Source organism: Manis javanica, chromosome 2 (genome assembly GCF_040802235.1).
Source record: "Manis javanica isolate MJ-LG chromosome 2, MJ_LKY, whole genome shotgun sequence".
Classification (NCBI taxonomy): Eukaryota; Metazoa; Chordata; class Mammalia; order Pholidota; family Manidae; genus Manis; species Manis javanica.
The window spans coordinates 92,102,679-92,114,251 of record NC_133157.1 but is presented as its reverse complement, the minus strand read 5'-3'; the positions used below and the strand labels follow the sequence as shown (position 1 = coordinate 92,114,251).

Below are 11,573 nucleotides of genomic sequence, written 5' to 3'. Positions count from 1 at the left end.
CCAGCCTGGGGCCCAGGCTCGCCACTGCTCCGGGAGAGACCTGTCCTGCTCGGGAGCCCCTGGGGCCCACGGGCAGGCCCAGTGAGGGCGAGGAGGAGCTCCCCAGCCTGGCCTTCCTCCTGGCCTCTCAGCACACGCTGCCATCCTGGGGACTGCCCCAGAGTCCTACTCCGGGCTCAGACCTCCTCCGCCCTGGTGTACCCCAGGCCCGCTGTCCCCAGAAGCCGGGCCTCAGCCCTGCCGGCCCTCCAGCTGGCAAGGCCAGCAGTCGGGCCCTGTGTGCAGGCCCAGCCCCTGCTGGGAAGACACCCCTGCCAGGGGCCAGCCTCGGGGTCGCTGGGGGACCAGCCTTGGCTCTGGGGCTGGGCCGCCCCTCACAGCCCCAGAAGAGAAGGGGGGACCCTTTCGTCACAGGGAAGGGTAGCAAGCGGCGCTGCAGCCAATAGGGAGGAGCCGGCCCTCCAGGGCAGCTTCGGGCTCCTCCACGTCCCAGTCCTGATCCTGGCTGCTGTGGGACAGGGAGGGTGGGGTGGGAGAGGCGGGAGGGCGGGGCCCCTGGGGGTGGCTGGTTGGGGGGTGGGATAAGAGGGTGGTGGGAAAGGTGTGGGGCGGTGGGGGGGTTCCGTCCATTTCGGCCTTGTACGCAAATGCAAATAAAGGCTGTTTTGTCACAAAATGCTCTGGGTCTCTGCCCCTAGTGGCATCCGGGCTTCTCCATGGGAAGGGACGCCGAAAGCACGAAGGTCCCGGGCTCCGGGACCCAAGGCGATGACGTCCCCGTTCCCCCTCCACATTCACGTGCATTCTCCTGATGGCTCCCGAGAGCCCACCTCCCCCATAACCCCCACCCCCCGCCCCAACCCTGCTCTCCTGGAGGCCGCTTTTGGGAGTCCCCAGGACACAGCATCATCACAGGACCCCAAACGTCTAAGGATGGCAGCTGCTTTGGCCCTGTGCCCTCTGCAGCACCAGCCCACTTTCTGGACAGAGCCTGCAGATAGCCGTTGTCTAGAGGTGGCCCTCCTTTTCTCGCTGAAGCGGGCTGGGGCGCTGGGGGATTCTCAGGCATCAGGGTCTCCTTGTGGGGGGGGGGTGCTGAGCAGAGTGGAACGGCATGTCATGAGGGGACAGGCTCCACAACCGACGTAGAAGGCCCATCCTCCGGCCTCGGTGGGCGCATGAAATGTGTGGGCTGGTGGACAGTCCCTCTTCCCTCAGCACAGAGAGGGCATCGGGCTGGGAGGGGAATCGGGGCACTCGGAAAGGAGATTGGGCTTGGCGGGGGGGGGGGCACCTTGTCTCTCTGGGGGATTTCTGTGCAGGAGCGTCTCGTCCACTGAGGTAGGAGGCCCCATGTAGCTGTGGCCTGAGAGGCTGGCCTCGGGACCTTTGCATTTCAACGATGCCCACACTGCTGTCCCATCGCCTCCCCCCAGGGCTGGACCCTCTGTGAATAGGGTAATTTGGTGCTTTTGTTTAGACACATGACTGCTTTCCATACGTTGATTTTGTATTCTGCAAGTTTGCCGAATCGGTTTATGAGTTCTAAGAGTTTTTGCTGTTGACACTTTAGGGTTTTCTTCATGTATGATCATGACACGCATGAGCAGAGATAGTTTTACTTCTTTTCTGATTTGGATGCCTTTTATTTCTTTCTCTCCCCTAATTCCCCTGACTGGGCCTTTCGGGGCTATTGAATAGAAACAGTGAGGGTGGGCACCTTTGCCTTGTGCCTAACGTTAGAAGAAAAGATTTCAGTTTTTCATCAGTGAGTACGTTTGTTGTGGGTTTTTCATATATGCCTTTATTGTGCTGAAGTACATTCCTTCTACACCCAATTTGTTGAGAGTTTGTACCGTGCAAGGGGTGCTGAATTTTCTCAAGTCCCATTTCTGCATCGATTGAGATAGCTTATTTTATTCCTTCCTTTTGTTAATTCAGTGTGTCACATTCATTTGGGTATGTTGAACTGTCCTTATGTCCCAGGAATAAATCTTACTCGATCATTGTGTATGATCCTTTTAATGTGGTGTTGAATTTGATTTGCTACAATTTTGTTGAGGATTTTTCCATGTATGCTTATCAGGGATATTGGCCTGTAATTTTATTGTATTGTATTGTCCTGTCTAGCTTCAGTATCAGGTAATGCTGGTCATCTAAATGAGTTTGTAAGTGCTCCCTCCTATCCAATTTTTTGGGACCATTTAAGGACTTTTTACATTTCTCTTTAAGTGTTCGGTAGAGTTCACGAGTGAAGCCATGCCATCTTGAACTTTGCTGTTTGGGGAGGTTTTTAAAAATTGATTCACTCTCAGTTGCTGTTGGTGTGTTCAGACTTTCTATTTGAGCTGGATTCAGTTTTGGTGGATCACGTTTCTAAGAACTTATCCGTTTCTTCCAGGTCATCCAATTTGTTGGCACATAGCTGTCCATGATGATCTGCTATGACCCCTTCTCTTTCTGAGTCATCAGCCGGGGCCGCTGCAGCTCCGCGCCGAGAGCCCGCGAGCTGCTGGAGGCCGGCAGCCGCCCGCGCGTCCCCGCCCCCAGGCAGCGGCCACGGCCCCGCCCACGACCCCACCCCGCAGCGAGGAGGCGGCGGCCACGCCCCCTCCCGCGCTGGGCGGGGCTAGCCGCCGCGGACCCCCGACCCGCCGCTCGGCCGTTGGCCCCGCCCTGCGCGCTCGTGCGCAGCCCGAGCGGTCCGCCGCAAGGGACCCTGGGAGCCGTTGGAGCCGCTGGTCCGCGCGCCCGGAGCCCGCTCCCTGGGCGTGTGGCGCGCGTGCGCGCGACGCGCGAGGCGAAGCGGGAGTCCGCGGCTGGCAGGACCCGGCTTCAGGGTCCCGGGGCCTCGGAGCCGGGCCTCCTTTCCGCCGCCTGTGGACTGCGCAGCCCCAGCCCGCACCCTGCGCTCGGCGGCCCGCGCACCGCGGGCTGGCTGCCTCGCAGCCGTCCTGTCTCACAGGCCTCACGGGCAGCGGGCTGCCTCCCTAGGTTCGCGCCCCGCCCCCGAGTCCAGGGGCGGCCCTCCCGAGAGACTGGCGGGAGCTTCCCGCCAGACCTCATGGATAGGAAAAACATTTGCTCTGCCAGTGATCGCCTTAACAAGATGGAAAGACCAGTTACAGACTGGGAGCAAATACTTGCAAAACATACGTCTCACAATGGACTAGTACCTAAAACTTAAAAATAACTCTCAGAGAACACTCCTGGCTCAGAGCTCTAGACCCACCCGGGGAACACTCGGGCTTCTTCCGCGGGCCTGCTGCACTAGGTGTCCCCTTCACGGCACCTGCTGAGTGCATGCAGGTTTCCCCCTGAGCACGCCTCCGGGTGGAGGGTGGCGGGCACACCCTCCTCCGTGAGCATGGCGCCTCTGACCTGGATCCACACGGGCCAAGGGGCCAACTGAAGTTGCATAGCAGGCAGTGTAGGAGTAGCTTCGCTCCCCTCCTCTTGCGGAGGGAATTTTGCAGCATTGGAGCTGGCAACGAAAAAGACGGGCAGCAGAAGCCACTTTGGGACTTGAGTTTGTAATGCATTCCCAGAAGCTCCACACACCCGTCCGGCCTGTTGCAAGGTGGGTACCGGGTCTCAACCCCGCAGCTTCACCTACCACACTAAAACCTTGGGTGCACACGTGATCTCCCCATTCTGCTGCTCCTCCCTGACTGGGAGGAAGATCCTCTGTCCGCTAAGGCCTGAGACGCACGTCTGGAGATTTCTGTTTGCTCGAAAGACACCCGCCCCTGGCCTTCCTGCAGGAATGGTCAGAAATCAGAGTGCGGAGGACTGTCATCTCCCCCCTTGCATGGCTGGTGTTTTCAAACACATTTGGGCTAACAATTCTGTCTGCTTCTGGAGCCTAGGCTTTTTGATGGAGTCATATAAAAAGGGGTGTGGAATTGGGACGAGATAATTTTTCCACAATGCAGTTTTCCAGTCGGTGGTCCTGAGAAGAACAAGCAAATCCTACATGAAAGCCGTGAGGGAGAATCTGGTCCACAATTGGTGGAGGAAGCAAGAGGGAAGCCTGCCTTTCGTGAGTGTCTCAGTACCATGCTTTGCTTCATCATCCCGCTGAATATGAAGTTCCTTGGTGAAAGTCATCTAAGGTTTCCCATGATAAAAACCCAAGTCCTGGGAGATGTCTGCAAGTTGTTCTTTTTTCCATCCCCAGCAGGAGTTCTGTAAAATAAAGCTCACGGTGACTTGCTTGCAAGGCTGTAAATATCTGCAAATATATCAGAACCTAAATGAATTTTCACCAGAAGAGAAAACTGAAAGCATTTAAAAAATAAGAAGAGAGTGCATTTGCCTATGGCCACATAGCACATGTCTGAGAAGATCTGCACAATCAGATGACACTGGTTCCCGGTGGACAGAGATCTGGGCTGCTGGGAAAGAGGCGGGAGGAGGACTCGCCACTGTACTTTCCGTGTTTACAGTGGACTGTGAATCATGCGAAGGTCTTACTTGTGTGAGATAGTCCATTAAAACCACTGAAAAGGTAAAAAGCATATTTAGCAGGAGGGTGATGTTCCAAGAAACGCAAAGGAGGAATTTCTGGTCTTGGACGTGGAGGCTGCAGGGCCTTTCTTTGATGGGCTGGGCCTTTCCAGCAACGGGGGCCTGGCTGGGGTCTGCAGGGCCTCCTCACACAGCCCTGGGGACGCACGGGCTGCTTCCTGAAGCGCGATGGGCACAGTGCCCCGAACAGGCCGCGGCTGCACGGACATCCCCATTTCAAACGCAGGGCTGCCCGTGGCCATGAGTACCTGTGTGCTCATCAGAGCGCCTGTTGCCATGGGTTCAGAAAGCCTAGCCTCTGTGGAAGTCAGTGACGGGCAGTAGGAAGCAGTGGGGCCCCGGCCGCAAACTAGGTCGATGGTCACAGAATGAAAGTGGCGGGAACGTCAGCTAGGACCTTGGTGCTGTGAGCCCGAAAAACGATTTGTAAGAGGCCAAGAGAGGCACCCACCGAGGGTGTGGCGCTGTCAGCTGGAAGAGCACCTGTGCTCTTGCCCACCTGCCAGAGTGCCCGTGGAATGGCTCCCCCTCCCTCGTGCCCCCAGCCCGCCTGCCCTCTGCCCCTCCCCCACTGCAGAGTGTCTTGGGCCCCTACATTCTAGGCCTGTTTACATTCAAACTTGCCCTGCCTGAGTGGGATCCTGAGCAGTTGGTGGAGGAGGCTGCTCTCTGGGCTCGGTTCCCCAGGTGGAACGGCCAAGCAGCTGCGGTCGGATCTCGGCCTGTGGGGATGCGTTCAGGAGGAGGTAAGGCCTGAAGGCTGGGTGGCAGTGTTTCAGGGGCCACCGCCCACCGGTCCCTGGGATTCAAACGTGACTGTTATCCGGGCACAGTGGTTAGACCGTCAAGGGGGGAGAGAGCTCTGGGGCCCCAGGGTATCTCACCTGGGAGGTGGGGGAGGAGGGGAAATCTGGAAAGCTGAGGAAGCCCTGGGGAGGTGGCTTCTGGAGGTGGGTCAGGTGACACAAGGGAAGCGCCCTAGGCAGGGAGAAGGGGCTGCCGCCCACACGCTGCTGCTTTCTAGAAAGGAGACGCGTCGTGGACCCTGCGTTTGGGGAGGCTGCTGTGGCGGCACAGAGGCGGGGAGGGGGGGTCCCGGGAAAGCCCAGCCCTGAGTCACCCTCCTGGGCACAGGGCTGGCCTCACGATGTCCTCCCAAGGGATCTGAACTGCATTTTACCAGACCCCACAGTGCGCTGGGAGAGGTGAGAGACTTGGCCTGAGCCAGAAAATTGTCCAGGGGCCCCTTCTGTGGCCAAGTCTTCAGGCACATGTCCTCTCCACGAGCAAGGCCACAGTGTCCCCTGGCTGCCGGAGCCCAGACCTCCCGCCCTCCCTCCAGCCAGAGCTCTTCTCCTCAGGGCAGTGGGCTGTTGTTGGGCTCAACGGGGACAGGGCAGCCGGGTGATGCCAGCAGGATAGGGCTTGGGTTCCTGAGTCATCCTGAATCCTTCTCCCTGTGAGGAGAGTCCGTTCTGCAGAGCCACTTCCTCCTGTCCAGTGTCTCACATACTTGAGCTTTGCGTTTCACCTTCGAGATGAGGCGTTTGCTTGTGTGCGAGTCACTAACCCAGGGATGATAGTGGACATGGAGTATGGTTGCCTGTCCCGTGGGACATCTACACGTGCTGATTCCTTTCCAAAGCGGAGGGATCCTCCCCTGACTGCCCTCTGCCCTCCGTTCCCAGCCCTTCCCCAGGCTCTGCAGCTCGCACTAGTTGTCGAGTGACAGAATTCAGGGCACACGAGACCTCCTCCACTGACCCTCTCCTGGGAATGGAGCTCCTGAGCGGTGGCAGGGACCCTGGCCCATGTTAAGGGTGTGCTGTGGGTGGTTCTGGATGGGTTATGTCAGTCAGGGTCCCGGGGCCTTTCCTGTGCAGAGGGACATTTCAAGTGCGTTGGTGTGCTGTGTCAGGCAAGAAAGAGAGGGATTTATGTGGGCACGGGCACCGCAAAGCAGAGGGGCGTGGGCCCTGGTGTTTTAGACACTGCCGGGTCTCAAGGCCCCAGGTCCCGGACCATACCTGGGGGATGAGTGCCCTGCCGCTCACGGGCTGTGGTCAGGGTCGTCCCCGCAGGCAGGTGTCTGCAAGTCTTGTGTGGAGACAGCCATGAGGCCAGGGCCTGGTGGCACAAACGCGGCACCTGCTGGGGGGTCTCTTCTTGGCAGAGTGGGCCGGGGGCCCGGGTGGGGCAGACATTTCCAGGGGAATGGTCTCAGCTGGTCGGGGCCTGACTGTCCCCTGTGGACAGCTGTGCCCTGCACGGTCCCACCAGCAGACGGGCCCCTGAATCCCGGGCACCCTGCCCAGGACAGATTCTCTCAGCACCTCTCCTGTCTTGACAGCGTTTCCGGTGCCGGGCCCGCAGGGGACCGCCAACCTTGGCACCTTCGTGTCATCTTTCACAGTGCTGCCGTCAGCCCCTCCCGTCCTCGGCCCGCCACACTGGACCCCCTGGCAGCAGCACCCACCGAACCTCCTGGGCCCAGTGTTGCCCCCAGGAAGCACCCTGGTGCTGCCGGCTTTCCCCAGCACGCCGTTGGTGGCAGGACAGGCCAGCTGTGGCCCAGGCTGGCCTGGGGCCGGCAACGTCACTGTGCACGTCTGGCCGGAACAGAGGCCCGTGCAGGCTCCCCAGCCTCAGACCTTTGTCGTGACTCAGGCCCCTCTCCATGGGAGCACTCCTGGGGCCCTCCGTGGGGGTGCTGTGTGTCCTGTGCCCCAGTTCCTGGCGGCCTCGGGAGTGAAGACCATCCTGCCCGCCCCTCCTGCCTGGAGCACCCAGGCTAGCGATGGAGGCTGGTCCCTGCACCGTCCACCTCGAACTGCAGTGCCAGCTGCCCAGCTGGCCTGTGGCGAGCTCCCAGCGATGGCCAGGCCTCGTCCACCTGGGGCTGCTAGGAACAGCGGCCCGGCCTGCTCGCAGCCCACCGCCGCGCCCGGGAACGCCAGCCACCGCACCAGCATGAACGAAAAGTTCCGGCGCTGGCAGCACTGCAAGTCCCTGGCCCGCAGGTACCTGCCCCAGAGTCCCGATGCGGAGGCACTGTCCTGCTTCCTCATGTGAGTGTCGTCCGGCGGGGAAGCCACGGTGTCCAGCCGGGATCAAGGGCGGTGTCATCCTCGCTCTGACCGGGCTGGTTGTCGGGAGGCGGTCACTTCAGGTGGCGGCGTCCTTCAGGCCGCATCTCGCGGGCGGCTCCTGTGAGCCAGCCGGCCTCTGGCCGCAATGCTCACCACAGGCTCACTGTGGGCTCACAGTGGGGCCCCTGGCCGGCAGGCCCAGGGTTGGAGGCTCTGCTCTCCGGGCTCTGTCCCCTTTTAACACGGGGCTGAGGGGTGATGCCTGGGCATCCCTTCAGGGACGCGGGGGACCCCAGGGCCCAGGAGACAGCTCTCTGCCCAGCTGCCCTCCTGGGTGCAGGCTCCAGGCCTGGACAGGCAGGGGGGACTGGTGCAGGGGTGGGGGGGCGGCACACTCGGAGCCCAGAGCGGGGTAGCCCCACCATGGCATGGCCGGGCCGCTCCTGACTGGCCACTCCACTGCATTCAGAGGCCTGCAGAGCACGCGCCTTGGGCTGTCCAGGCAGGGTGTCTGATGGCGTGGCCTGTGCTCGCCCATTTGACGCCTGTCGTTGTTAGCCGGAAAGGGCCAATTTGAGGAGCAGCCCCGCTCTCCATTCCGCAGTGGGCAGCTGCGGTGTGAGGGCACGGGCGGCCGCAGTCCATGGCGGAGGCTTGTGGAGTCAGGTGGTGACCACAGTGGCCGGGAAGGCTGGCCTCTACCGCCAAGACCCTGCCGGTCTCCTCCTGGGCTTAGTCCTGTGTGCTGGGGATGCGGGCTCCACAGTGTGAGGTGGGGTGGGCAGGTTCCGGGCTGCAGACGGTGACTGACCCCAGTGGGCGAACCACAGCCCAGTGCTTCGGACCCTGGCCCGCCGGAACCCCACCATGACCCTGGAGGAGGGCCTGCAGCGGGGCGTGCAGGAGTGGCATTGTCTAAGCAAGTCAGAGCGCAGCATCTACTATGAGATGGCGGGAAGGTGAGTCAGGGCCCCGGGCCAAGGGCCGGATGAAGACCTGTACCCCTCTGGAAGCATGCCCCCCACTTTGGGAGGCTGGCTACTCTTTTCCCCTGCCCCAGAGCCTCACATGGCCAGACCCTGACCTTTTCTGTCTAGACATGAAGGTCTCAGGACATTGGGGGTGGGGGTGGGGATTCAGACACTGGCCCTGGGGCTGTACATGGGGTCGGGTGCCCCAGGCAGCCTGCCTCCCCACCATGGCCAGGGCCATGACACCCCATGCCCTTGTCGTCTGACCTCTCCATTGACTGCTTCCCTGCCTGGGCCCGGGAGGCCTCCTCCTCAGGGGTCCGTGCCTCCCTCGCCCCAGGTTCACGGAGTTCGAGGCCGAGGAGGCGAGGCAATGTCAGGACGCACAGTGGATGAAGGCGGCACAGGGCGTGCCTCCTCCAGCACCCCTCAGGCCTGTTCCTCGGGCGCCCTCAGCCCCAGAGCGGGGCCAGAAGCGAGGTATGCCACCGTGTTCCCCCGGAGCCAAAGGCCAGAGGCAGAGCAGTGGGAGCCTGGGAAGGTCGCGGTACCCAACACGGTCCCTTCTCAACCCCTGGGGCATTGGGCAGTGACCTCGAAGCCACCAGTAGCGTGGGGTCTCCCTCGGTCCCGACGGGAAAGGGCCAAGGTTTAGGACATGGCCACCCCCCTCTGCTCTGCCCTGATCAGAGACCCACAGGGGGTGCTGGAAGGGGCCGGGGACTGGGAGGAGGGCGGGCCTCCCTCCCCAGCATGAAGCCCTCGGAGGCGCTGTGACCCCTTCCACACCTCGGTGCCTGCGGACCAGCTGGCCATGATCCCCTACGGGAATGTCCCCGAGCTCGGTCCTTCCTGAGCACGCTCAGTGCTGGGGAGGTGCGGCCGGGCCACCCACACTCCTTCCCTGCACCCTCCTCAGCACGCATCCGCCAGAAGCCCTGCGCCGCGGCCCAGCCCGCCACCGCCCAGCCACCGCGATGCCGGCGGAGCCCGCACACCGAGGCGCCGACCGAGATCCCCCTCGAGGCCGTGACAGAGGCCCTGGAGATCATGGAGGGGCTGCTGGGTCCCGGCGACCCAGCTCAGGGGCTGCCCGGCGGAGAACGTGGGGAGGATAGCTCCAAGCCGCCACAGGGAGAGGAGGGCGTCTATCCCGACCCGGGTCTCCTGACCTACATGAATGAGCTTTGTGCCCAGGGAGACTTTCTCAACAAGGTAGGCTGGCCCTGGCCCGGGTGCTACAGGATTTCGGGGAGCGGCACTCCCACCACCCAGGCCGGGGTGGTGCCCATGCAGCTGGTGTTGTTGTTTCTTATTCTTGAGCTCTGGTGTGTGTGTGTGTGTGTGTGTGTGTGTGTGTGTGTGTGTGTGTGTGTGATGGTGCATGTGCATATGTAGCTGAGTAAATGTGTGTGTGTGTGTCTGCGTGTTGTACAGGGGTAACACAGGTGAGCCAGGGTTGTGCGGGGTGTTGGTGTGCATGCTTGTGTGTGCGTGTGTGTGCATAGGTACCTGTATATGTACTTGTGTGGCTGTGCATATGTTTGCATGCACGTCTCGTGTGGGGTGTGTGGCACGCACACATATACGTGTGTATATGCTTTGCGTGTGCATGTGTGCCTGTGGTCGGGGACCGTGACCACGTCTTTCCAGCACCCCCTTGTTGTGGAGGCTGGGGCTGGTCTCTGCTTTTCCCTCGCCCTCCGGGTCCTCTGGGTGCCCAGGGGATTCCCTCCAAGGATGCTCACAGCCTCTTCCTTCTGGGCCAGGCGGACGCAGTGCTGCACCCACGCTTCCTGGCGGAGTTGCCCTGCCCGGAGGCCGAGCTGGATCTCGTGGCCCTCGCTGAGGAGCTGGAGCAGGAGGAAGGACTGTCCTTGGCACAGGTGAGCTGGGAAAGGGAAGGAAAACAGGTGAGCCTGGAGAGGGAGGGGCACCCCGGGTGTGCCAGGGCAGGGGACCCCAGGATAGGATTCCTTCCTGACCGTCCCCCTGCGTTGCATGGCAGAAGTGGCAGGGAGGGCCTCTCTGAGGGTGGGGGCCGGGCAGGAGGACGGCAGGGAGAGGATGGGGGGAGCCGGGGAGGAGAGGGAGGACGCAGGCCGGGGCACCAAGCTGGGGGGTGAGGTTGGCAGGAGAGCCGCAGCGGCTGTCATTGGCGTGGCACCTCCTCCCCTCTCGGGCCGCCTCACGGTGCCCTCCCTCCTCGCAGCTGGAGGAGAAGCGACTCCTGGAACTGAAGCAGGAGGAGGGTGTGCAGGCCCCCCCGAGTCACGGCACACCCCGACTGGACTCAAGGCCTTCTGGGTCTGAGTCCGGCCAGGATCCCCAGAGGCACGGCCGCGGCCCCCAGCTAGGGGCCAGCGACCAAGCCTGCCCACCAGAGGCTGGTTGCGGGCAGCGCCAGGCGCACAGCCGAGGAGATGCTGGCGTGTCCAGGCCCGAAGCCTTCGCTGCCTCTCCAGGACGCCAGGAGCCCCCTCCCCTGAAGGCTGGCTGGCGGCCCCCTGCCCCCCAGGCTCGGTGCCGCACTTCCCCCAGCCTGGGGCCCAGGCTCGCCACTGCTCCGGGAGAGACCTGTCCTGCTCGGGAGCCCCTGGGGCCCACGGGCAGGCCCAGTGAGGGCGAGGAGGAGCTCCCCAGCCTGGCCTTCCTCCTGGCCTCTCAGCACACGCTGCCATCCTGGGGACTGCCCCAGAGTCCTACTCCGGGCTCAGACCTCCTCCGCCCTGGTGTACCCCAGGCCCGCTGTCCCCAGAAGCCGGGCCTCAGCCCTGCCGGCCCTCCAGCTGGCAAGGCCAGCAGTCGGGCCCTGTGTGCAGGCCCAGCCCCTGCTGGGAAGACACCCCTGCCAGGGGCCAGCCTCGGGGTCGCTGGGGGACCAGCCTTGGCTCTGGGGCTGGGCCGCCCCTCACAGCCCCAGAAGAGAAGGGGGGACCCTTTCGTCACAGGGAAGGGTAGCAAGCGGCGCTGCAGCCAATAG

General features: G+C 62.2%; 1 protein-coding gene across 1 annotated transcript; it reads left to right on the top strand.

Annotated features, from left to right (window-relative positions):
* The first annotated feature begins 4,698 nt into the window (after window positions 1-4,698).
* LOC108407894 (NUT family member 2F-like) lies at window positions 4,699-11,573 on the top strand. Its single transcript, XM_073220063.1, has 9 exons — window positions 4,699-4,836; window positions 5,108-5,276; window positions 6,881-7,598; window positions 8,450-8,578; window positions 8,931-9,070; window positions 9,399-9,805; window positions 10,360-10,476; window positions 10,803-11,108; window positions 11,217-11,573. Exons 1-9 carry the CDS (start codon window positions 4,699-4,701, stop codon window positions 11,571-11,573), a joined length of 2,481 nt encoding a protein of 826 aa, XP_073076164.1.

Excerpts from the sequence above, each read along its gene's own strand:
- LOC108407894 (XM_073220063.1), top strand. The coding sequence starts at position 4,699 with ATGGGCACAGTGCCCCGAACAGGCCGCGGCTGCACGGACATCCCCATT. Across the intron at positions 5,277-6,880 it reads GGGGATGCGTTCAGGAGGAG|CGTTTCCGGTGCCGGGCCCG; the intron begins GTAAGGCCTGAA and ends CTGTCTTGACAG. Across the intron at positions 9,071-9,398 it reads AGAGCGGGGCCAGAAGCGAG|CTGGCCATGATCCCCTACGG; the intron begins GTATGCCACCGT and ends CCTGCGGACCAG.